General features: G+C 45.4%; 1 protein-coding gene across 1 annotated transcript; it reads right to left on the bottom strand.

The window, feature by feature from the left end:
- Positions 1 to 657: 657 nt before the first annotated feature.
- Positions 658 to 25,447, bottom strand: abcc6a (ATP-binding cassette, sub-family C (CFTR/MRP), member 6a). Its single transcript, XM_030094457.1, has 31 exons — positions 25,134 to 25,447; positions 22,307 to 22,483; positions 22,049 to 22,174; positions 17,598 to 17,735; positions 13,912 to 14,034; positions 12,790 to 12,851; positions 12,518 to 12,649; positions 11,389 to 11,592; positions 9,969 to 10,146; positions 9,675 to 9,836; positions 9,447 to 9,539; positions 8,699 to 8,902; positions 8,382 to 8,528; positions 8,195 to 8,282; positions 7,599 to 7,668; positions 7,387 to 7,513; positions 7,120 to 7,296; positions 6,864 to 7,031; positions 6,438 to 6,621; positions 6,274 to 6,358; positions 6,080 to 6,197; positions 5,646 to 5,853; positions 5,250 to 5,560; positions 4,453 to 4,652; positions 4,115 to 4,241; positions 3,921 to 4,022; positions 3,677 to 3,823; positions 3,395 to 3,553; positions 3,119 to 3,285; positions 2,769 to 2,963; positions 658 to 2,038 (listed from the first exon to the last, which is right to left on the bottom strand). The coding sequence occupies exons 1-31, from the start codon at positions 25,173 to 25,175 to the stop codon at positions 1,930 to 1,932; spliced, it is 4,530 nt and encodes a 1,509-aa protein (XP_029950317.1). The 5' UTR covers positions 25,176 to 25,447; the 3' UTR covers positions 658 to 1,929.
- Positions 25,448 to 26,884: the final 1,437 nt, after the last annotated feature.

The following is a 26,884-nucleotide window of genomic DNA, read 5'->3' as shown; positions in this document are numbered from 1 at the left end:
TTTATCTGTTTAGTTACTGTATATCTTTTTTCTTTATATCTGTTATGCATTAAAGCCACTGAAGGATTTTCTTTATGTGTTATTGTCCTATCATTTTACATTAAGATGAATTCTAATGTCGGGGTGTCAAATAATGCTGACGAAAAGAAAAAAAAAATCCAAACTGGAGTTAATGAAAAGGAATAACATTCTATGAAATAACAGCATAAAATTTACAGATACTTATTTAAAAAATTTAGAGGATCAAATGACAGCTGGAAAAATACAGCTTGGATGTTCCAAAGACTTATTTAAGCACAATCACAGAATACTTGCACTTATATCAACAGTGTATTCAACTAATTATCGAGTTCCTGGGAGCCAGAACCCACGTGATCCCCGTCCACAGGCCTGGAGTCCTTGAATCTGGTTTGGATGTGCTTTCTGTGAGGTGACAGTTTAAACCACGGCACCACTCAAATCCTCAGGGTCACATTTAGAATGTGTTTTGTGTAATTTGATCATGAAGAGTTATGAGCAGAGAAAACTTCTTTAAATAATACATGCTTTTGGAAATCTGCTTGAAGTCCTCACTTCTGTGGATCTTTTTTTTTCATTTAAATGACTTCTTTGAGCATTTTTTTCCCCTCAGCGTTCAGGAAATCGGAGTCAGACAAATAGATTCAAATAAACTTTATTATTTATCCAGCATGATGTATAGAACAAGACAGTACATTAAACAGTAAAAGATCAGTGAAAAATGATCAAGCTTGTTATAAAAAGTATAAATATAATGTAATCCTCAATACTTTGAGGACATATAATACATTTGTCACCTGACATAAATAAACATTTGGGTTTCTCTTAGAATTTCTTGTCTAAACCAGTAAGACAAAAACAACTTCTTCTCCTTGAAAAGTTCACACGGTTCATTCTTTGAATTGGAGAGTGAAAGTGAATGTGGACTATTTACAGTCTGTCCCGTCAGCACCATGAGAACAATACGGAGTTTTATCTTCTGTGAACGGCCTGAGAGTGTGTGGTGGCGGCAGAGAGACAATCAACACAAAGATTCATCACCATTGTTTTTAAAGAGGCATTCTCCTCATTCGTGGCGGTTTTCACTCCTGACGTCAGGTTAAATCCGACCAGCAAGGTCTCTATTGACTTTTTATGGGTTTACTTTGACAGAAATAAACAACAGCCACAACATAGTTGGCCGATTGTTAATGTCTTGGCTCACTGAAATGTTTTCGTCTTTCTCCCTGACATATAATAAAATCTCCAAATTGGCTTCCTGTAGCTCGGATTTCGAAGGCTCTGAAAACCTCACTTCCCCTGCGTCCGCCAGCATGAACCTTTTGAAGGTTAGTGTGTCAGAATATTTCTTGTCCCAGTTTCTTGGACAAGAATAAAAAATAGATTTTCTGACAAAAAAAAAAAAAAAATCTATTTACAATGACAAAATTGCCTCTTTTGTTTGGAATTCAAGGCTATGAAAGAGTGAGTAAACGTCGATGTTTAAGCCTGAGACAACATGAAAAAAAAAAAAACAAGTCTTGTGCTTTATAAACACTTACAAAAACTAAAAAAATAATGTAGCTCCCATTTTTTGAAGAGAATAAAAAAAAAATCCTGAAGATTTGTGGTACTCTTTTATTCCAGCCTTTGGCATTAACCCTTCAAAGGAATAAACTAACTCCACTGCTCTATGTACAATATTTATAAGGTGGAAACTCTCAACAATCCGCTGTAGCTTTTCTTTCGTAGTGCCAACAAATCCTGTAGGGACTGACGGAGCAGCTGCTCTTGAGATTCATCTACAATGCCCTGGTGGAGAAACGTTTCCAGCTGCCGCAAAGCTCGAGATGGCCCGGTTCGATACGCGTTGGGGAGCCACACGATAAGGTGCCACATCAGTTCACCGGGGGGTGGGGGTCCGACGGAGACTCACACCAGCCCGGCCTCTCGGCACATCCGGTAGAACTGGCCGCGCTGTGAGAGGAGGTTGGCCGGAGAGTCCATCTCAGAAATGTGGCCTCTGTCCATGACGATTATCCTACCGAGAAATAAAAGAGGAGAGGCGGCGATGTTACAGTCTAACTTTAGTAAACTAAAGCACAGAGTTGCATGTGCACATGGAATTTGAGAAGAAGGTTCCAAATATCTTGTAACATTCTGAATTTAAGCTGCAGGGCTTCATAAATTTCATTTAGCCAAAATGTTTCTTTTTCTTTTTTCAAATAAATATCCACATAAATTCCATGGATGTACAAAATGTGGGCAAAAATGTTGTCATAGTTATGGAAAAATAAAAAAAAAGACATAAGAATTCAAGCGGATTTCTTCATTTGGCTGCTTTTATCAGTTTTGTTTGACTTTTGTCAAAATGTGGGTTAGTCCTGTGTGTACATGGCCAAGAATTCTCAATTGTTAGCATGACTTTCATGCATCTGTTGCAAAACAGTCAAACACACAAGAAACTCATAGTATTATCTATGAAATGTGCAAATATGAGGTCAGTGTTGTGTAACATGGAAGCAAACTGGGATTTATGTCAAATTCCTACAAAGTCTATTCAAAACAGTGCAGTTCTATCTGAAAAATATGTCTAATTTCTCATTCTTTGGTCTGAAATTGACCTCTTCTGTCTGAATATTGCATGATAATGATTGAATAATTGATATGGGAGATGTGATAAATCACTTTAAATGAAATCTTCCCTCCAGGCCATATTGTTTTATAGATAGAATATTTCATTTCACTGTTTTGTGCAGGGATCGCGTTACCTTGTGTAGTCCATGATGGTGTTGAGGCGATGAGCAATGGTCAGAACAGTGCAGTCCTCGAACTGCGTGCGGATTGTGGACTGGATGAGCGTGTCGGTCTCCAGATCCACAGCCGCCGTCGCCTCGTCCAAAACTAGGATCTTGGTTTTTCTCAGCAGAGCCCTGGCGAGGCACACGAGCTGGCGCTGACCCAGACTATACAGACAAAGGCGAGGGAGGAAAGCAAAACAGAATCACACGCTTGGTAAGTATGCATTCGGTTGCGTGCAGAAATCCAAACAGCGATTTGCACGTGAAGCAGCGGCTTGTGGTTTTATCTGAACGTGTCGTATCGGTGCAGTTGCATGTACCTGAGGTTTTCTCCTCCCTCCGAGCATTCATGGTTGAGTTTGTCGGGCAGGTTAGACACAAAGGTCTTGAGGTGAGCGAGCTCCAGTGAACTCCACACCTCCTCATCCGTGTAGGTTTCAAAGGGATCCAGGTTCATGCGCAGGGAGCCTGAGAACAGAACCGGGTCCTGAGGGAGAGAGCAGCAGATGCTTTTCATCACCAATATTGAAAAAGCTGCAAACAGTTTTTTTGTGATCAGAGGTAGAGCTCAGTTTCTGTTGTTCCTCGTGTTCTACCTGAGGAATGATGGTAATGCGTGATCGGAGGTCGTGGAGTCCGATCTCGGCGATATCGACTCCGTCGATGAAGATCTTCCCCTTCGCTGCTTCTAAGATCCTGAAGATTCCCAGGGCGAGTGAGGACTTCCCAGCTCCTGTTCTGCCCACAATCCCAACCTGAAGAAGAGAGAGAGAGAAAAAAAAAAGAGGTTCTGCGTCAGAATTTAAATCTGAAATGAGGTTGAATCAAAGCTAATGTCAAGCTAGCAAATCATTTTCAACAAACGCAATATAAATCACCTTCTCTCTTTGTTGAACTTGCAGAGTAATGCCTTTGAGAGCCAGCTCCAGCCCTTTGCGGTACTGCAGCCCGTAGTCCTGGAACTCGATGGTGCCTCTCTGGGGCCAGGTGGAAGACAAGGAGCTGAACTCTTTAGTCCATTTGTCCTGTGAGAGACAATAACAGAGTGAGAAGAGAACAAACAAGCGCTCTTCCAGCCCAGCGGTGGACTGACAGTGTGTAGGTGTAGTTTGGAAGACTGACCTCTTTGACGGTTTCCGCATACTCATTGACTCGCTCCACAGAAACAATGTTGGTTTCCACGTCGGTCCAGGAACGAACGATCCAGCTCAGGATTCCAGTCACCTGTGAAGTCCATGTCAAGAAATTAATCTTGTCTTCACTTTAACCAATACTTGCTGCTATATTGACTAAGAAAATGTGTGTAGAAATGTTACCTGGAGTGAGTGTGACACTGCTAAACCGACGATTCCCGGGCTCAAGGTGCTTTTTCCCATCACCGAGAGAATCCCAGCAGCCAAAACCACGCCATTACCCACAAACTCCAGATTGACGGCCAGCCACCTGCGGAGGTTACAATCATTTAGACGCGGGCAACGAGTTCTAAAATATGTCAACGTTACTCATCCCAGAAGTCATTTAGCCTGACGTCATTTCGAGTAAAGCAATTACGCCTCTCAGTGTGATGAATCGTCTCCATCCATAAAGTGCTAGCTGAGCAAATGTGTGCCTAAACAGACTGGAAGCGCTTTGTAATCAGCGCAGATCATCTCACCGTGTGGCCACAAATCGAGGAAAGTAGGAGCTCTGATTGAAGTCGACCCTTTCATTAGCCTGCAGAATGAACCTGGACTGCTCTCCGAAGGCCCGGATGACGCTGGCGCCCTGCACCGTCTCATTGAAGTGGGTGTAGATGGGCGAGCGGCTCACGGCTTCCAGCCGGCGCAGCTGACAGGATGTGGCGACGTAGAAGCTCTGTGGCCCACAGTGGAAAAGTAAAACACCGGCTTTAGCGAGTCGAAAAAGAGGGAGCAGTGAGGGCTTTCCCCCGGATTCAGGGGGAATGTGCGTAACATCCATGTCAGCAGGTACGGAACAAAATACCAGTGAGTGGCAACATCAGCACAGTTGGTTTTGGAGCAAAGAGCTTTCCAATAATACGCAGCAATGGAAACCAGAAGCCGCCGAGCCACGATTAACAAACTGATCTCAATAATAATAGAAGAAAAGGCAACTTCAAAGTGTCAGATTCATGATCCACGTGGTGGCTCAGTGGTCAGGACTCTTGATTCAGAGGAGATCTCAGTTTAATTCTCAGCCTTTCAGCTTGACTGCCTGTGCGTGTCCAGATTCTCTCCACCTGCTTGTGCTTAAAGCAGATTCAATAAACCTCTGGCTTTAATCGTACCAATGACTGATGTCTTTGAGTGATTGTGGAGCTTCATGTGAGACGACTCCTTCATGCTCTTTCAGGACTGCTTTGCTCTTTGTATTTCTTGTTCAAATTCTTATACAGCACTTTGCCTTTCATGGTCTTTATTCATAATTTAATGTAGTCAGCAGAAGGTGTACCTGGACGAAGGCGTAGAGCACCGCCAGAGGCAGGATGAACACGGCCGCGAAGGGCGTCGCCATCAGCACGATGATGCACACCTCCATGAGTTTGAAGACGTAGCTCAGCATCATTTTCAAGCCTTCGGGGACCATGCAGTCAATGGCGTCGATCTCTTTGGCGAAGCGGTTCAGGAGGTTGCCGCTGGGCGTGCTCTCGAAGAAGGACATGGGAGAGCGCAGCACGTTCATGAGCAGGTCCATGTGCAAGTGCCGGGAGGCGATGATGCCGCAGATGGAGATGGCCACGGTTGTACCGAAGATGGCGATACCTGAGGAGGAGTCACGCTTCAGGTGAGCCGATTAAAACTATCCCGACATTTAAGTCATGTGGATGAATGAAGCGAGCAGACTGACCTTGTACGAACCCCAGCGCTCCGAAGACCGTCAGTTTGATATCGTTGTCGATCTGGGTGCCGTTGACGACGGGATCGTCGGCCCAGATACTGAGCCAGTAGTTGTAGGCCAGAGAGGCGCCCTGCTGGAAGGCGTACAGGAAGACGATGGGAATGATGATGGCCAGTCCGATTGTCTTGAAGTATTTCTTGTACATCGCCAACTTCACCTGTTGGTCAACAAAACAAAACAAAATAAACAATTTAAGTTCTCTTTTGATTGATAGTCACTTTTTGGCCATTAGAAAAAAACATTTTGTCCGTATGGACTCTACAACTTCTTGTGTGAGACTATGTATTTCTTGTAGTTACTCAATGCCTTGCTATGTTCACCACAAATTCCGTCAGCTTTTATTTTTGCCGTTTGGCGCAGGGAGCAGTGACTCCCAGACGTACCCTTCCGGTGCGTGCTTTGTCAACCTCAGTCAGCCTGCCCAGGTCCTCCGGGACTTGCTCCTGGTCCGTTTCAGTCACAGGCTCCATGTTCTGAAGGTTAGTATTAGTGGTGTCACCCCTGAGGGAGAACGAGAGATCAGAAGTTAAACCTATAGAAAAGATGCCGATGGTTTGTATAGTCCTTCTTCACGTACCCAATGAGCTGCTCCTGTGACAGATCCCTGGAGAAAGGCATGAAGTCAACCATGCTGAGACGAGCGTTGGACCTCCTCGAACCGGCTGTATGAAAACAACGTGGTAAGTGTCTGTCCATCATTAAAATGTAGGTGCTATAAAAAAAACCTGTGATTCTTCACACCTCTGTGTATGACGCTATCCTTTCTCTCCGTGTTTGCAAAGGTGTGGATGAAGTCGGCGAACGCCCCGTGGCGGCCGAGGAGCTCCTGGTAGGAGCCGCTCTCGGTGATTTCTCCGTCGACCAGCACGAGGATGAGGTCAGCCTGCGGCAGGAAGCTCATCCCATGGGTCACCAGGATGCGGGTCTATATTGCAAAGCCACACAAGTCCGAGAAGGAGAATGTAAGCATAATCCAACACTAAATGAAGGCCTGCTCAAAAACAAAAGCGTCAGCAGTGTGGTGGTTTACATACTGTGGTAACAATGGCACCGGGCATGTGTTAAGTGGTTTAGGTGTCATAAAAACATGTTTTGGTTCTTTACAGCTGAGCTGAACCGAATGAACCGTGCAAATTCTTTTTTTTTTTTTTTTTTTTTTTTTTTTACCTTGTCCCGAAGAACTCCTTTAGGCCCGATGACTTTGTCAAAAATGTGTTGGCCCACATGTGCATCCACAGCAGACAGTGGATCGTCCAGCAGGTACACGTCAGCCTTTCTGTAGACCGCCCTGGCCAGGCTCACCCTCTGCTTCTGCCCTCCTGAGAAGTTTAATCCCTGCGTGGGGGGAAGAGAACAGAAAAGAAAATGAAAACAGGATTCGACCACAAAGCATGAGGTGTTTATGCTTTTTAAATATAAACACCTTCTCTCCTATTTCCGTGGCGTCTCCAGCAGGTAGGATGTCCAGGTCGGGCAGCAGAGCGCAGGCCTCCAGCACACGGTGGTACCACGCTTTTAACTTCTCGCGGCCGAATATGATGTTGTTTTGGACCGTGGCGTTCTGGATCCAGGCCTGCTGAGGCACATACGCTACAGAGCCCTGCGAACCCAAACAGAGACCATCAATATTTATTAAATGCAACCCGCAAAACTATGAATAGGGCTCACACGTGGCGCGCAGGCTCAGCACCTTGACGGTAACTTGGCCGCTCCTCTTCTCCGTTTCCCCGAGCATGGCAGACAACAGGGAGGACTTTCCACTGCCCACGTTTCCAACCACAGCAACGAGGGAACCTCGAGGCACTCGTATGTTGATCCTGTCGAGGAGGTAGACAACCGTCCAGTTAGCCCCCCACTTTAATGTGTAGAAATGAACTCACTTTCTCCTGATGGAAGACAAACCGTTTGAGGCAGGGAGGGCCTTCTGCAGACCAGCTGAAAGTCCCGTTCTCTATGACCACGTCTTCCCCATCTAGACCGGAAACACAAGTCAACTTAAATGAACACAAAGTGAAGAAGAAAAACCCCCAAAAAAGTTTACTCCTGGAGGTATTCACCAGAGTGCGGTCTGGGTGTGATTACTAGAGAATTTGTTTAATCATACAAATTACAGAGCTGCTGCTTTTTTTCCCAGGCTGTCTTAGGAGGTGTTGACAGACAACAGACAGAAAAGCATATATGAGTTGTTTCTTTTACTTCTCACTTGAATCATATTTCTGAATTCACATTGTGATTTACATTCAGCCACTAAACGGGAGCATCCTATAATTTTCCAATCAGCCCGGGACCCAGGAAGTGACAGCACGCATGAACCATACGGCGCTGTGGCTCGCCACAGTTATAAACAACTACGTCTTGTGGGCAGCCTGTATTGATTATGACAGCCTATGATTTACGGCCATATGGAAACCATACAGTGGCAATTTGTAAAATGAAACAGGACAGTATAGTGGTGTGTTTATTCAGAGGTATAGCTTCTATATGGGTGGGGTTCTCACCGGAGCTCAATGAAGCCTTCGAGACGTTGTCCACTTTCAGCTCCTCTGAACACAGGTACTTTCCCAGACGCCTCAGCGAAACCATAGCCTGAAACGGTGAATTCGTCTCATTTTATGACGTCTGACAGGTGAAAATCCTTCTCATGTAGAGAAGGCGTCTGCGGGTTTTGAGGGAAACGTCACCAACCTGCATGGTGGTGCTTATTGCAAATGGAAGCTGGCTCAGAGGGGTTTTCAGGATGTTGATCAGCGCCATGGAGACAAACACTTTCTGCGCATCCAAGACGTTCCTGTCGTCAAGCATCACGTACACGCCAAACATGGAGAAGGCGATCTTCAGGAGGAAGCACAGGAAGAATTCATCAACGTGTCCCACGATTGTGATCCAGTGATAATTATGAAATGTATTTGTCTTCACAGAAGTTTTGGTTGAACTCTGCAAATCTAACTTGAAGTATTTACAGAGGAAGGATGGATGCAGGAAGCTTGCTTGAGTCCTCTTACCAAGAAAGACGAGGAGTTGAAGGATGCGATTGAGATGGAGTAGAGAATCTGAGACTTCTTCAGGGCCTTCAGCTCCTTCTCTCTGTACCCCAAAACCTGCTCCAGGAAAGCCTTCTCCCAGGCATAAAACTTCAGGATCTTTATCCCATTCAGGATCTCATTCATCAGTCTGATGCGGCCGTCCATGAACTTCATCTGGATCTCCTGTCGGGCACACAAAGACGTTTGGATATTTTATTGTTTGAAAAGTTTACCAGTGAAAACTGGTTCACTGTGGACAGACAATTAGCAGACCAACGCAAATACATGTATTTGTGAACATGGGTCAGTCTGCTCCCGTTCCAGCTGTAGTAGTTTTCCTGAACATCACAGAACTTGTTAAATTCACCAAGAATTTATTGCTTGTTACATTCGAGCAATTTTTATAACAAGGAAACAACAAAGAGCCAGGAATGCGGTCACTGCGTTATTCCGACTAAACAGGCACCCAAATTTACTGAATCCTCTGTTGTTTTTCCAAAGAAATGAAAAATTATGTCTTCCTACTGCCCACCCTTTCCTGTCATTGTTTTTCAAATGCATTATATGGGCCAGACATCAAAAGGACAAGAGAGAATGTACCATCCAGTCCAAACACCCACACGGCTCCTCAGCCACTATCTAAACCAGCTGTGGCATCCCTGACCTGAGCGGCCAGATGTCTGGGCCGCAGAGAGAAAGTGTGAAGAATTCCTGCGGGAACGCTTACCTGCAACTTGCTCCTTTTCTTCGCGATGAATCCGTTGAGGGGGAAAATGAGAAAGACGGTGGCAATTCCTGCCAAAGCCGACGGGCCGAGGTGCTGTGGAGCAGAGGGGATCAAACCGTGCGAGGGGATCAGACTGCATTTGTGCATGAATGGGAGGCACAGTGTGCACACACACACGCACACACACACACACACACACACACACACACACACCGTACTTTCACGTACCTGCCAGAGGAAGAAAAGGCAAAGAGCGATCTCGATAGGAGCCAGCCAGACAGCGTTGAAGTACCCCACAAAATCCATGAGCTTCTGGGTGTCTGCTGAAACCAGATTCACGATCTCCCCCACCGTGCACGTCCTCCTGGCGGAGCTGTTTATCACCAAGGACTGGGTTGACATGAAGAGAAACACACACATGTTCGCTTTCACTGCACGGTACACACAATATAATCTTACACAATCATTTCTCTTAGGAGAAAGCTGTTAATCATGCATTGTGAAAACCATCGATTCGCCCACCTTTCTGTAAACCAAGCCCATGACGGCCGTCTTCACCCGCATCCCCACCGTGAAGCAGGTGTACATGTACTGGTGGTTGAAGAGCGACTGGAGGCAGGAGAGCAGGAACATCAGCGTGGCGTAGAAGTAGCCCTTCCACAGGGGAGCGTCTTCGTCCCTCATGAAGTCCAGGAGGAGACTGCAGAGGAGGAAGCACAGAGAGGAGTGCTTTAATTCATCTGCTGCGTTTCTCACAGCTCACCACCGTGAGTCTTCTCACACTTGGAGACTTGGCTGGATATTATGCTGAAAAGCTCAAACTCCAGGTCATGATTGTTTTTCAGCCTCCTGATATTTTCTATCAAAGCCTGATTTCTACATTTTTCCTGGAGAGAATGATCTGCAGCAGGATAGGCACCGTTTTAAGTGTAATCTACTTAATCTTTTCATTGGGGCTTTCATTGTGTGTCTTAAACCAGTTCCCCGGACCGCTGCTGTGGCTGCTGGCTGGAGCTCGGGGTTTTGCACAGCAGAGCTCAGCTTGTGGCCAGGCGGCCCTCACACTTGGCCAGCGGCTTTCTTATTGTGGTGCGACGGCGTTTCTGCCGTTCCGGGCCCTCTCTCTCCCTCACGGCCCGTCCTTCTCACTGCAGCGCCGCCGGCCGCGGTCTCGTCTCCTTTTCTCGCTCACAGCTTCATGACCGTAATTAACACGTCCACTGATTCGGTGCTGTGCGTGAACAACAACATTCCTGTCTGACTGGAGGGACGGTGCAGCAGGTCAGCTGGTTTTTTGATCGTCTGGACCGTAAATCACTTCAGATTTATTTTGCTACTCATCAGCTGGCAGTTTTCTCACTGTAGATGTTTTATCTGTCTTTCATAGTCAAAAAGGAAAAATAAAAATTATTTTATCTAAACTTTAGCCTCCCTTAAAACACAGTAAAACCCTTTTTTTTTTTAACTCTCGCCTGGGTTGCAGTGCATCCAGGTAATTTCGGCCTGAGCTGTGGTTTGGAAACGCTTCCCTGCAGCTTTTCTTAATACAGCACGCTCAATGCCACTGGGTTTGTGGGAGTCCATGCAGTGAAAAGCTTGCATTCAACGAAATGAACAACAGCGTCTGGATCCAAACCTAATAACACGGTACTTGCAGTAAGAAACCTCCTTCTGAGCACTTTCATTGAGAACCTAAAGCTACCAAAGTTCAGCCGGCCTGGATTCTGTCATCCTGCAAACTATTCACAACAAAAACAGAGCGAGGATTATTCTGGGGGACTTTCGTCGCCACAAAAAAATTCCCCTCAGCTTTGTAGTTCTGATTTTAGACGCAGCTAATATCTCTAAATATTAGCAAGTCCCACCGCAGGTACTGAATGCCAGATCGCTTTCATGGCAGCAGCAAATTTTGGGATTAGGTGCTCGTTCCCTCATGTCTTACCTCAGCACCTGAGGGATGGCGAACATGAAAGCGTCGTGGAAAATGATGCACAGGGTGCCGGTCAGGAAGTACGGGCCGAAGTTGCGCGCCAGCGTCCTGAGCAGAACGAAACCGGAGCTCTGCTCCTTCTGCAGCTTCCGGAGGAGCTGGGCCTGGTCCGGCAGCCGGCTCCCCAGCGCCACCGACGCCAGGGCCTTCTCCTGCCTGCACCGAACAGAAACATTCACACAGTTCAGCCAACACGCACCGACGTGGAGACAGCAGCTTTTAAATGTTCTGAGTAAAACACATCATAAAAACATATTTGTGTAATTCATTCCATCACTGAGTGAACAACAACTGTGAAATGCATTGTTCGCTGACACAGTGAGGAGACTTGACGATGACTTTCCGAAGCACTGGATCATGCTAACGCGTTTTTAAAAGTGGCACAGTGCTGTTGTCCTCGCTGCACATCCTCCGGAGACTCATTGGGAACTATTTTCAGCCCTGAATGCCTGAGGTGATGAGAAATCCTGAATGTGGACCGACCACAGTCATGACTGAGCCGCGCTCTGCTTTTCTGATTAATTCAGCCGTGTCCGTGTTGAACCGATTTGCAATAAAAGATTGAATTATTTCTTTGGCTGTTAAGTTATGACAATAGAAAGAGTCGAACAGTGAATTGCAGGCATGTGTCCAAAGCGGCGGTATCAGCCAGAGTAAACATGAGGGGCTTGCAGCATGTGCGAGGCCTGCACATGTTGCTCCCCCTCCGTCTCCCCCTGCAGATTCAGGCCCAAACTGCTGGCTAATACACGGCAACCGTTACTCGGACAAACCGGGGTCACTGCGGGGGCTCTCTTGGATTTTCTATTGCTGAGTTAATAATTAAGCTCTATTAAAGTAGTAAATAAACAGTTGTGTTTGTATATGTGCCAAACAGCGTCATTACTCTCATATGGATGATGATGAAATCAGACTGTCGCTTACGATCAAACAAAAACAGCTAAAACAGTCTGTATGACAGATGTCTGCATGTGTGGACTTTCAAAGGAAAGACTAGATAATTGCTTGATCCAGTTTAAGCAGAACCAGCAGGAACTGTAAGCTGCCAGATGCAGGAGGAGGGATGAGGTTTAATTCTCACTTCTGAATTTTGGCACATTCGGCCGTCCAGTCCTGCTGCAGCTCGGAGATGATCTTGTGGGACGTGTCTTCCTCTCTCAGGGTCCACAAATCCTCTGCTTGCAGTGGTGTGCGATATCCCTTCACCGCAAGCCTGGGGAAGCAGCAAGCGGGGGTGATTCACACACGCGACCATCAACAAAACACACACATATTATCGTAAACAAGTGCTCACTGTTGCTGCAGTGAGTCAGTCCTTGAGTAAAAATGAGGGGTTTCGAAGAACCATCTTACCCAGTGAACCACCAGAAGAGGATCTTTGAGAGGAAGGAGGCATCTTTTACAGGACAGGGGTTCTGCAACAGATTAAAGACCAGAGCCACGGTTGTTTTTGTCAGTAAATCTCTGGGAGTCAGAGGCTTTTGCGAGGAACACAGCGTGACCGAGGGTGTCGGCTGAGTGGTGTGTTTGTGAGGGGTGTGTTTCCCGATGCTAATGAGTGTAAACAGCACTGCTCATTCAGGTGGTCCGACACGAGGAGCAAATAAAGGCCACGAACTCCCTGCGCACCGGATAAATGGAGTTCAGTGTCGGCGCGGCCTGAAGACGACATTCTGAGGTTTGGTGCAGACAGAGCGGAAACGCGCCATCGCAAACCCTCCGACGAGCGGATCCACACGCAGACACACAGCGAAGTCTGTCCTCACACGCACACTTGATGGCATGTTCTCCGCCCTGCCGCCCCCTCACCAGGGTGTTTGCTCCCTTCATTACCGCCACTCTTGCTTTTTGTCCCTTCACTTCCTCTCTTCCTGTGAGTAACTCTGACCAGAGGAGGAGGAGGAGGGTGTGTCCTCCTCCTCTTCCACCACGCCAGACTGTGGCTTCTGCACCCTCAACCTCCTCACCGCCAGCCAGCAGTTTGTGAGGGACTTTTCCGGCTATTTTGATTGTTTATCACCGGGGAAATATGACATCACACGTCTCTCTGATTGATGAGGATCTCATTTTCACTCACTTGTCAGATGCTCTGCATCAACTTGCTATTTTGAGCCTAAAACACCGGTTCTGCCAGCTCCGTGTTGGACGGGACGGCCAGGGCTGTGTTCGATGGCGAGCGACCGTGTGGCCGCGGTGTTATCTCACAGCGGGAGTGAGCAGTGCTGAAGGCATGCAGGCGTGCAGGAGAACGGCGTCGAACACACACGCTCACACTCTTTCACACGGCCCTCGCAGGCAGAGAAATGAAGGACACGTGAGAGAAAGGAGGGAGGAGGTGGATCACACCATTTCCTCCAAATGGGGAATGCGTCCTGACAACAGAAGTCGAAAACCACAAGATAGCTACTCATGCATTTTGCTTTCCTGGGTACACGATACTTTTAACGGAAGTGGGACCGGCTCTCCTCTGCCTACCTTTTCCAGGATGGTTTTTCCCTCCGGAGGCTGGTCGGAAAAACAGCACAGGAAGAGCTGGGCCAGTTGGATCGTGAAGTAGGAGAAGAAGGCGATGTATCGAACAATGTCAGAGGCAATACCCTGCGGAAAGGAATGAGAAAACACAGATTAAGCACACCTAAAATACCCAGATATCTGAATTAAACTTTTATTTTTCAAGCTTTAGACTCCTACTGACATGTTTCGTGAAATTGATTTTTAAATTCTGAGTACCATCATTTAGCCCTGCTGCAAAAACAAAACAAACAAACAAAAAAAAATCATCCTTAAATAAAGACATAAGGATTTATGTACCTAAATGTTCTTTGGGTTTTTCAAGTTGTTCAACAATGCTCAAAAAAAAAATCCCACAACATCCTGTGGTATACCGGATCATTTATTGGTAAAGAGGCTTTGTGAGCACGTAGAAAACAGCAGCGGATTCATTATCCGAAGGGTCATACATTGTATATAGCTGGGGAGAGTCTAAGCAACAACATCACAGACACAATAAAGAGTATTTTGGACCTTTAAGCTAAATCAGGGAGAAAACCCAGAGTCTTTAATGGGGTACTTTGTGTACTTTATATAAATGAAGCAACAGTTAAAGCTGTCTCACAGTCACGCTAAGGGGCCATATCTGTAAATAGGGAGATTGTGGTTTTACCAACCAGCACCCTCACTTTCAATCAAGGCAGCAGCTGTGATATTAACCACCCTGAGACTTTTGTGAAATGTAGAGCTTGCACGTTATTCTTGACATACAGAAATTGCGGTTTCTGGCAGGGCCATTGTTTACAAGTGGGTCAAGCGCTGCCACAGCCGGGCTGTTGTGCAGCGGAGTGTGTGCAAGACCGGAGCCACGGTAAACAGTAAAACGATTTTCTACGAAAAGTGTGGTGCCGTGCCCAGAAAGGAGATACGAAGAGGCCAAATGGGTCCGGCCACACGGTGAAAAACACAGTCAGGATGGTCCGGCAGTGGATGGGAAAAATGTAGGTCAAACAACTCCGAATTGCCAAAGGTCCACAAACATGAACCCTGTCAACCTGAAACCATCGACACTGCAATGTGAATTACACACATTCTTTATAAATATTTACAAAATGTGTGAGTAGCCACATGTGAGCAGCACAGTAGTTTTTGTTGTTTGGCCCGCTGCATTTGTCACAAGAAAAGGATAGTGTTACTGTCATCAAGATGTAATCCATGGAGCAAAGACTTCACCATAAAACAAGATTCAGTGTTGCAGAAACTAAAAAAAAAAAAAAACACACACACAGGATTAAATTTCTCTTCTGGGCTGTTTGGACCATTTGCAGGTCTCTAACAGACCACATGCAGCCTGATGTCAGGAATCTGGGATCGTGGTTTGATGCAAACACCCAACAAAACTTGTGATACATGATACACTTTTTTACATCCAATGTGTTTTTATGCATTTTGCAATCTTTGCTTTGCACCGTTTTATTGAATGTGTTTTGGGTTGCCTGTGAAACACTCTGCGATGTGAGTGGCACGGCTGCTCTCCAAGTAAAGACGAGCCTGATATTAAAAGCCGTCTTGAGCTGATAGGGTGGAACGGGGGTGGATGGTAAACCGGCTTTTTATTGGTTTACACTGTAACTGTAAAAATGAGCAAACGTTTTACAAATTTCCATCAGCAAAAATCTGGTTTTGGTTTTACTCCAAACCAAAAAAAGCCCAAACAAACCCATTTGCTTCGTCCTACTTTTTGTTGTTTATATTGAATGTAGCGGCGATCATGAAAATCTGTGGTTAAAGTCTGCTTGGAGGCATTTCTGTGTGCAGTTTGCATGTTCTCCCTGTGAGTTTTTTCTCTCAGCCCCCTGATGAAACGCTGGAGCAGTGGAGGGATGGATATTAAGAGAGTGTATCACTGAACTCTGTCCTGTTTTTGTAAGTCAACAAATAGTTTCCTCGTATGAACAAACTGTGAAAGTGCCGCCGTTATTCTCCCAGGGAAGCAGACGTCCGCATTTCCCATAAATTCTGAGTGATCCGCTCATGACAAGTTAAACAAATAGTTCTCTAGTTAAAAAAAAAAAAAAAAAAAACAGTTATCACTTCCTTTGTTTTATGAGTTTGAGGGTGCGGCGAGGCGTCACGGCTCCATTTAACAAACTGCGCTCTATTTGTCTTCATTATTTTAAGAGCAGTTTGTGCTGCGTCGAGCATAAATCAGCAGCGTATAATGCAACGTCGCTCTTTAAAAAAAGGCCATTAAGTTGATGCAGAGTAACTGTTTCCACATCTACATTTTTTCTAGATATTAATAAAACTTGGAGAGAAGCGAGTGTGTAGAATCCAGCAGGATCTAGAAAAACGACATAGACGTGCACCGTGTAAGAGGGGTGACGTGCAGATCCCCAGCGCGGGTGTGTGGCGATATGAAATGACAATGTCTGAAATGTAAATGGCTTTGCATTATGTGTGGATGTACAGATTTCCATCTGGCTGTGTTTATAGCAGTGGAGGCCCATAAACACAGCGCTGGCGTTCCTCTGGTCTGACCCTGGGCTGCCATGTCTCACCAGCACTTATCCCAGGGCCATCATTACTCTCCCCCAAGCAGTGTGGGAATGTCACACGCAGAGCGATAAAACAGAAATATGGATGTGAATGTGTGTCTGTTTTTTTTTTTTTAAGAAATGCAAATGCGACTGCCTCACGGCTACGTGCACTTAAATGCAAACCCATCCCATACAACAATGATTGCAATGTCTGACGGGAGACACAGGAAGAAAAAGGACAAAGTTAAACACACACGGGCTTGACCAGAATTGGCACTGTCATCCTCCAACACGCTGTGATAACTTTAGGTTACCTTGGTCAAAATTGGGGGATAAAATAGAAACACTGTGCTGACACACAGGGTATAGCCGAAGCTGTCCTGCGTCTAGACGCTGGGCAGCAGACCTGATTAGATATCCCAGACGCTGTTTTGACAACACAGGTTCATCGAGTTCAAGCTGGACACACAAACAAACACATTCCCTTTTGGCTGCAGCTCTGTCTTGATTTTCTCCATAAAGGAGGGTTGCCAGGTTTTTCAGGTGCTCGGAGTATACACACACACACACACACACACACACACACCCCAATACTGTGATGGAATTATAATAAATGAGAGCTTGTGGTAATGTATGCCGTCATGGTACGGCGTATTAATACAGGATATATGATATTCTGTATGAATTGGGAGTTGTTCTCACTCTGTGTGTGCAAGCTTTGCTCTCTCCTCAGTGACTTCAAATTGCTTGCAGCTGTGTGTGTGTGTGTGTGTGTGTGTGTGTGTGTGTGTTTGTCCTATGATGGATTAGCAACCTGTCCAGAGCAAACTTTTTGCTCATATTCAGCCGGATCTCCTGTGACCCCGAACAAGATGAGCAGTAAGCAAGATGGACAGGAGGAAGGATTAACTGGGAGTCGAACTACTGACAGCAGTGGCCTGGAGGTTAGGGAAGCCCGAATCATCGCTGTGGGTCCCTGAGCAAGACCCTGAACTCCCAAAGTGCTGAGGTTGTGTCAGGGAGGGAATCGGGCTCACAACTCGTGCCAGATCAAAACGTGCGCGTCACGTGAGTCTGCTGCGGTGACCCCGGGAAGGGAGCAGCCAAAACACACTCTGCACGGGGACTTACCTCATCCATGGCCAGCTGGATCTTTGCTCTGAGAGGCACCAGAGAACAGACAACGGCCAAGATCCAGAATAGGAAGAGGAAGACCGAGGAGCGGCAGCCTCTTATTCTCTCCAGCTGGATGATGCACAGGGCCAGGATCTAAAGACAGAGACCAACACAGACAGAGAAATACTAACTTGAAGAATTAACACTGTGGGGGTCTTCCTGCAGAGGAGAGGGGACGATTCGACATGGAAGAGCGAGTGTCGGGAGTCGGGATGGGAAGCAGCATGGGCAGAAACTATAGATTTACAAATAATAGGTATCTTTCTGATCTAAAACTGCTTTTGCGTGGATATGAACATGTTGTTAAACCCATTTTTTTGCAAGATTTCAGTGATTCGTTGGCTTAGATTGAGTTTTTTCCAGATTCAAAATCAAATTCTAGCTCCAGTGTGATGTTACTTTCATTTGCTCGAAGAAAATAAATCTTTATTTCACTTTTATTAGCTGCAAGAGTCAGTGCCAATGTTCTCAACAGAGCATGGGAGATGTAATTAGATTTACTCTGTTTTAAAGCAGGAGAGCTGGTTTTTGCAGAAAGAACTTTGGATTTGGGGAATTCCCCAGCTGCAGGGACAGATGTACTCGAATACTGAATACTCTCCGTAAATAAACGGCAAAAGTATGGAGTGCCACATGCTGGTTCTATAGCATGATGTTTCTTATAAGAGCGATCCAGTGTTTGGACACAACAGCGCGTTTGTCCTTGGAGGAGTGGAGCATCTGCCTGTGAGCGGACCATAATTGGTCCCTCTCTGAGCGGTTGGCCGCCGAGTGAGACGTCACCCCATCATGCCAGCTCATCGCCGAGCGGGGAGAAAGCGGGTTTAACTTTCATAATGAGAACCACACTGGTTGCTCTGGGATGAGCCACAGTGCTGTCCTGTTATAAACCGGAGGTCTGGTAGTTTGGTTTCCTGATGAGCTTCATGAGAGGAAGTGGAGAAACCTCTGCAGGTTGAGTAAGACGGAGAAAGTCTTAATGCGTCCAGGCTGACACACACACCATGCAGGCTTCTATATCTGTTAGAGTGTGGCGCTGATTAATTTATTCATTCATTTCCATGAACATTTGAGACTTGTCAGCCAATCAGGGTAATAATACAGAAATATGTATGGGGAATTTAGAGTCTCCAATCTCCCCGGGTTGGTGGAGCCGAAGGCACACCAGCAGCATGGAGGGGACGTGAGGAACACAAGGCAAGCTGGAAGCACACAAAGTCCAAGAAGTTCAAGAACCTGAAGGGATGAAAAAATCCTGATTCGAATAACATAAAAAAAATGCTTTCAAGTGAATTGATCTGAATTTAATTCCCCATTTTTTAAGCCTTTGAGAACAGGTAATTACTTATTTTCACCTTTAGCAAAATCATTCAAATCAGTTTCACTTGTTTTTATGTCCCTCGGAGAAATTCAAGTAGTATCTCGCAAGACGCGTGTCTGGAAATCTCTGATTATTCACTCAGGTTTTCAAATAATAAAAAAAAAAATCTTATGAAATTGATTACTTGTTTTGTAATAAAACCTTTTAGTTAATTAAGTATCCCTTTTGGAACATTCTTTTATTCGCTCAGTTTCAATGTACTTCGGAGTTCTTTACGTTTTTATTGCAGAAGTGTGTTGCCTTGTAAAGCCCTGTGAACTGCCTTGTGTCTGAATGGAGCAATCTAAATAAACTCGCCTTGGTGATTGAACCAAGTGCAATATGGATGCTGGAGGTCATAAACGCAAAACAATTAACTGAAATATGTAAAATTGGTACGTAGAGTTCTGGCCTTGTCCGAGTTTGTCATTATAAAGATCGTTAGATCTATTCTTGAATGTCCCCATAGAACTTTTTCTTTCTTCATTAAATTGAAATACGTGTTTTACAAGCTTAAAAGCCGATATCTCCATTTCCAAAACGGGGCATTTGAGGAGATTTCATTGGCTCAAGAGACATTTATCACACCATGAAGACATTTATCAGAGTAGTTGGTCCTCAGATCGCAGCTGGAACGTTCTGTTCCTTGTGGGACTGGTGAGGCCGCATCAGCCCCAGTGCGAACCTTAACTTAAAGCCGCCCTTGGGTCAGCATATAGGCAAGGTCCTGCCTATTCCTAGCCTTCCGCTGTGACTTGCCATATTGCTGAAAACCATCAGGCCATCTGTTTGCACAAGTCAGTGGGTGGAACTAACTCCATCACTAAAGCCGAAATCAAAACGCAACCTTATAATTACATGGGAAGTGCTGGGGAAAGAGAAGAGGGCTTACGTCATGGTATTACTGATTATAGCCGGTGTTGTGTGCGCATTTTTTCATCAATACCGACTGCGGTGCGTTCGTGGGCTGACTGACTCGGGCTAAAGCGTTCCCATACATTAAGTTGAGTTGAAGGGCAATGAAACAAATTGGCCGAGGCAACAAGAGCACAGTGTTCGTTTTCTGCACGCAGGGAGCTGGTGGCGGTGGTACACGGCTGCAATCAGCATCTGAAAAAATGAAATCCCCTAAAAAGATAAGTCTATTGAGAAGACTGGCAGGTTGGTGGCAGGTTCTAATGTGAGTCTGTTTTCTGGCACCCTGCTGTGAGAAACTATCCTCAAAATAAGTGACCTTTTTTGAGATGAATACCTCGATACAAGAGACGCCTCAGTGCATCTTTACCCAAACACGTGCTGCTGTTTACCCAGGAGTCTGAAAAGACCACAGGTGGGTAAAGCTGTCTGACTCGGGCAGAGCGAGACTAAGCAGGACCTGTATGAGACTGCAGAAAGAGGAAGCTTTGTAAATGAAGCTCCACGGCTTTAGAGACTCGCAGCTGCTCCTGTCTCAGCCCTGCACTCTCTCACACTGCAGTGTAATTCTCATTTCAGTCTTTCTCAGCATAAACAGCCTTTTAAGCTGGCCATGCCACCCATGTCGAGCTGCACTCTTCTTCTGATTTGCCTACTCATGTCGGTTAAGTATCATTTAAAATCGACTGAAAATGAGTGGGATTGATGTTCTGGGAAGCATTCAGAGACACTTCCATCAACAAAACTCACTAAAAACATTTCTCTGATTGCAGACCAGCCTTTACCTTCCCTAAACACGGCTATGGAGCCCACCCTAAATGCAACCCCGATTCAGACTGTGGTGGCTATTATGGCTTGACGTATGAGGTTTGGAGGAAAGAGACAAACAACATCTCTAACAATTACAGACTTTATCCAGATTGCATGAATCTGCACACGTCTTGTGCTGCTTTGGATCTAAACCTCCTCTCATGTGTTCATATAGGGGATTTCTGGTATGGTTTGCTTCAGCCCATACATTGGCCTTTGTGTTTTTGTCCTTTCCTTGTCCTTTTTGCTGCGGTGGGGAAACTGTGGCAGTTGTAGTCCTGGTCGGAACAACGGGGAGTTCAGAAGGAGCTGGTGGCCACAGCAGTACACCTGTGGTACGGAGATGACACCTCCCTATATACAGTAATTATGGTTTGCATACACTATAGTGGTATTTTTTTGGTCTGGGGTTTTTCCCCAAAGACTCACCAACATGATACAAAATTCGCTTGTAACTAATCATCTGCTATTTTAAAGCAGATGATTAGTTGAGACACTAGAAGCCTATTCACTAGAATATTAAATAATAGCTCGTGCAGCATTTCGGCTCAAAACACCAGAAACTTTCCTGTTTACGAGCAGTTATCACGTATTTATCACTGGTGAAGTTACGTATTTAACACTGCTGCCTGATCAAACAGTGACTGATCCATTACACATGTACTCTGACCTCCTGTGAGTGTGTGCCAGATATAGGCTGCGTTTACAGGGTAATGTAATATTTACATGGCACAACCACTATAAATCTTTTCCCAGCTTTACACCTCAGTGTCCAGCCAACATGCTGTATGTACACTCTATAATGTTTTATGTGTTTGCTCAATGACATGTGAGCCAGCGCGCCACAGGCTGAAATATTCCCAAAACTGCACCGTTACTCACAGCTACCCATGAAAGGTGGTATACGTGCAGTTTGGACCAGAAATCAGAGGCAGATAAAAGAAAAGTCTTGGACGTACAGAGAGTCTGGAATATTACATAATTACCTTTCATTCACTGCATTTAGTGAAATCACAATATTATTTAGGGTTTTGGATTTAATTTAAACAACCAGTTCTAATAATATCTGATGCAAATAGACTGAAGTGGTTTTGGGTAATGCGGTTTTTAATTTAGCAGCACTTACACTGAGTACTGTCTCAGATCAGTGAGGAACCATATTTCCTTTGTCGAAGTCACCATCCCGCAGGATGTGACTTTTTCTCCCTCAATGTACCAAACTGCAGCGAGGCTCTGAAGTGGTTTCAGTTTTTACAGTGCAATAAAAATGTGAGTTTGATTTGGACTGATATAGACGTGTAAAAAGAGCCGCAGTAGTTACCACAGTCATGCTGCGTATGATGGGGCTGAGCAGGAAGACCATGTGCTGCTGGATCTCCTGGCCTCTCTCCAGCAGGATGTAGAAGAACTCCACAAAGCCGAAGGAGGCCAGCAGGAAGCCAAGGACCTGGTTAGGATGGGGAATGATGGGAGGCTTATTGGTGAAACCTTCAAGATTCACATTATCTGATAATCTTTCTCTGGAAAAACCAGAAGACGTTTTCGTTTTTGTTATGTTTCCTGATAAGTGACGTCTCACCATTTTGGCAGTGCAGAGACAGGACATCTTAATGCGTCCATGGTCATGGCAGTACAGGTGAAGACAGTAGAAGGGGGCCAGCAACCACAGGTAGATACAGGGGACCCACACCAGCACTGTGTTCTGGAAACACTGGGTCAGGTCCGGGTTAGCGGTGTACCATGTACGGTTCCAGTCCTGCAATACACAAACAAAAGGACATTATGTCGAGAGAGTCCTGAGACCAAGCTGTGATAACATATCCATCATCTGACAGAGAGAGACGGGAGGGCCAAGTCCAGGTCCTGCGTTTCGTCCAATAAGTCAGCACGGAGTGAAACCACAGCAGGTCAACAGGAAAAGTGTCTGTGCCCAATCCTGAGCCGGTGTGAGCTGGACCAGGCTCATTTTTACCGAAAAAGGCTGAGTCAGAGCTGGAATTTTTTTCACCGTGTCGGTGGCTTCTTCACTAATTTGAGCAGCGTTGACACATGAAAATGTGAAGTCGATGACTACAAATAATGAAGTCTGTAAACAATAACAGGGCCAAATGTTGCTCTAAGTTTTGGGATTACGTAACAGCAGCGGAGCCAGGATAGGTACTCCACCATAAGTGGCTTGTTGTTGTCCTGCTTCCCTTGTTTATCACCTCGGTGGACTAATGAGGGGCAGGCTGTCTGGCTGTGCTAACGAGACTGCCCTGCGGACTCACCACAGGAAGCGGTTTAGGGCTCCGAGCGTGGCGCAGCAGTCTGGCCGCGCCGGTCGACTCCCAGCCGTGATAAGATAGAGTGGCCGCAATTGGTGGCAGCTGCGTAGCCATTATGTAACAACTGTCTGCCCACAGCCCTGAAGGCCAACCAAGGCAAGGTGACACCAACGCCACACTGAGCCACACACAACAACAGTGATTAATTTAAGTTTCCCATCAATCGGTGTGAATCACGATCTGACTGTAAGCACTTGGTTCCCATTAAGTTCTGAATCAAAAGTCATGTTCGACATCAAAAAGGCCTTACATGAATCTGCAAAAGGTAGCTGGTTAATATTACCTAATACCATTTGTCATCTCTGTGTGTTTGTGGTCTCCATGAGGGCTGAAAGACCCAAATCTGCTAAAGTGATAAATCTCTTGAGAGGCAGTGAGTAGGAGGCGACTTTCGCAGACACTTCTGACTCCTGCGGTCAATGGCAGGCAGATGAACAGAGCACTTTTATGAAGAAGCCCAACCTGTCAAACCCGCTGTAAGCGCTTTCTTGTGCCTTTTGCTCCATACGTATCCCGTTTCTCACCCTTGGCTGAAGTGGTTTCAATGAGCGAGCATGCCAACGGCCGCTTCAAGGTGCCTATTTTTACCTGACAAACAGTGCAATGTGAAAGTGCAGAACAGCAGCTTTTACTGCAGACGTGCTGAATGTCACTTGTTCTTTTTATATCCACTCCATCTGACAAACCATATCAGTTGTCAGATGGGTGCAAAGACAAACTTGTGAAATTTGGAAGGTGTCCCTAAAATTCAAATGTGGATGCTATAATTTTAGATCGATTCCCATAGTAGGTTTTATAGAGTGGGGAACTACATCACTGCACCGGTCTCCTCTCAGATTTGTTCCCATTAAAGCTTTCAGGCTCTGTTCTAGCACTGAACCTCTTCTGCTAAGCTAAGCTACACTCTGCATGTTCCAGCCTTCAGAGTCCCATAAACCCACATCACAACCCCAAGGCTGTGACCAGTGAGTCAGCGCTGACGACGTTATTCACAAAGTATGTAAAAGGTTGATACACTTAATCACACTGAGGACAATGCTGCAGCCAACGCTGGACTGAAATACTGGCCCATGTGTTGCTACACTCAACAGTTTGGATCTTAATGTCATTAAAATATGTTATATGAGGTGATACAGTTTACTTTCACCTTCTCAACCATGGCTAATGTTTGTAGGTTTTTGCAGAAGCAAAAACAGAGCTGTAATGAGAACCAGAAACAGAAAGAAAGACAGAGAAAAAGAAGGGGGAGAAGGGGGGAAACAGGGTCCAGTTGGGACCCAGCGAATTGAGAAATTCTGGCACTCCAGCTGGACCGTGGCCATTTTTCTATTTTCAAGGAAGGATTCAGAATGTGGCGGTTTGGTGATATATAAGACTGAAAAGCCTTTCCAGCAACAGCAGCTCTATCAGCGTGACACATTCCCACCTTCCAGGGTCTCATTGTGCTGAATCACAAAGCAGAGTGACGATAAACACAACTCTTACATGCACCAAGGGCAAACTCACCTATTCAGAACTGCTTTAGATTAGATTGCTAATGCACTGGCTACAAACTGAGAAGGTCAGCACATGCTATGGTAAACTGCCTGCTGCTCAGGTAAGAGCTGGTCCCTGACACCTCATCTTCCTCCTCTACATGCAGGGTTAAAATGACTCACTGTCATTTACAGAAAGCGAAAACTTCAAAACGTCTCCAGCATCAAGGAGCAGAGCATGTGACAGCTATTGACAGCTTGCTAATGTGGCTAATGCTAAGTGCTTCACAGGAAAAAAAAGAAAAAAAACCAACAATTCTGTGCATTGTCAAGACAAAGCAGGCATAGACAAGCAAAACTAAAAGCTATTTCACCATTTTGTGAATAAAACTGATTCAAAGTTCAACATCAAACCCCAAATGGACATACTTTGACTGATAATTGCTTGAATTTACAAATAAACAATTAAAGCCTTCATTACAAACTGATCAAATCAACACTTGTTAGATTGCGTATGGATCCGGTGCAACTGCTTCAGGAGGAAAATGACTCACGTGGTGCAGAAATGAGATGCCGGGGGTCAGTGAACGCATCATACACTCACCCACAGAGGGTCCAGGCCACAGAGTCTGCAGAAGGCATCCATCCACTCGCTCGCTCCTTCCTCCCTGATGCTCCACTTGTTTGGGTCGATCAGCCCTGCTCCTCACTCTGGGTGGCAGACACACACTGCACCGGCACAAGTGTGTGTGTGTGTGTGTGTGTGTGTGTGTATATATGTGTGTAACTGGGGTGAAAGAGTGTGCTGTGTGTGCCCTTATTAGACTCTGCAGCTCTGCTGGTTGTGTTCTTGGGTTCCCTCCTGTCTCTGTCTTTGTGGCACGCTCTGTGTTTATGAGTGACTTTTCTTCCCCTTTAATAAAACATTTTCTCCCAGTCGAACTCTGAGCGTGTCTAGCTGGAGAACTGCTGCTGCTGCCCTGAGATTCTGTGTCTTTCTGACTCTCACTCAGCCTGCCTGCTGTTTATGAGTGCGTCTCCTCACTGGGTGGGTGGAAATATTTTTCTCTCTCTCTCTCTCTCTCTCTCTCTCTCCCTTCCCCTCCCTCGCTCTCTCTCTCTCTCTCTCTCACACTCACTCACTCACACCCCTCTCTTCTCTCCCACATCTGCTGGATTTCGATCAAAACACCACAGCTACTCCCCTCAAAGGGATGACAGTCCCACACCCAGACACACTCCTCCCTCCCTCTCTCGCCACCCCTCACCTCCTTTCTTTTCCCCGTTTCCACGCATCCCAGAGAGCCGGGCGTCTGACCACAAAGTGTCTGTAGCTGCATAGACGTACCATTCAAAGAGCAACTAGTCACATTTAGGTAAATGTCAAGGTCTCTATGTCACATCGGTCGAGACGTTGGCATTTCAAAACTCACAATCATCCAAATGTATCACCAGGGCGACACAAGCTGTGTGTGTATAACCATGCAAAATATGTGTGGAGAAACTTTCAGGTGTACACAAGCAATAACTTTGAATATTAACTCTTTAATCTTTTAGATTTTTCAGTGAAGGTGTGTTTAGTAAAGGTTGATCATTGACTGATCAAATCAAATGCGACCCCTGACCTGTGATGAAGGTATGAGGGCATTGTGGAAACTTCTACATCTAAAAAAATCTAAAAAAGCTCGAAACAACCTGAATTTTTGTAAGAGAATAGCATGCATTTACAGTTTGACACTGTTTATTATGAATATTCCCCAAATCATTTTTCATTTGATGCTTTAATGTTTTTGTTGCACCAAGGAAAAAACAAACAAGCAAAATATTGGACTTTGTGCTTCAATAAACTCTTGAAATCTGCAAACAGTCTGTGCGCCGTGTAGAGTGTGCAGAGTGCAGCCTAAAATTAAATTGAAAATTAGCGCTGAATGTCGTCTTTGTTATTCCTCCACTCACGCTGGGTGGACCTCTTTGTGGGCTACTTTAGGTCAGCAGACCGTATGTTTGACATCATTGGCCCGGACCTATGTAAAGGACATTTTTAGCTGCCTCAGTGGCACAAAATGTCACATGCACTTTAAACTATTGCAAAATTTGCTGATTCGGTTAAAAAAAGATCCAGTCACATAGTTAATCAGTCATCTTCTTGGACTAGAACTTGCACCGTATGTGGAAAACATAAGTCATTTCGCAATTTTGTCTCAAAGTCAAATAAAAGTAAGATACTTACTGGAAATTTGTGGGTGAAGAGAAAACAGTCATAATGAATAGAAAACTTTTAACTAACTAACTGCTCGCTTATGTACGTAAACGTTACGTATTACATAACATTATCATTACATTAAAGCTTGAAAG

The sequence above is a fragment of the Salarias fasciatus genome, chromosome 6 (assembly GCF_902148845.1).
Source record: "Salarias fasciatus chromosome 6, fSalaFa1.1, whole genome shotgun sequence".
NCBI classification, from domain to species: domain Eukaryota; kingdom Metazoa; phylum Chordata; class Actinopteri; order Blenniiformes; family Blenniidae; genus Salarias; species Salarias fasciatus.
Note: the sequence above shows the minus strand (reverse complement) of the source record. Positions and strands in the feature narration are given on the sequence as shown.

Excerpts from the sequence above, each read along its gene's own strand:
- abcc6a (XM_030094457.1), bottom strand. The coding sequence starts at position 25,175 with ATGGATGCCTTCTGCAGACTCTGTGGCCTGGACCCTCTGTGG. Across the intron at positions 17,736-22,048 it reads TCATACGCAGCATGACTGTG|ATCCTGGCCCTGTGCATCAT; the intron begins GTAACTACTGCG and ends CTCTGTCTTTAG. Across the intron at positions 9,837-9,968 it reads TGGGCTTGGTTTACAGAAAG|TCCTTGGTGATAAACAGCTC; the intron begins GTGGGCGAATCG and ends ATGTCAACCCAG.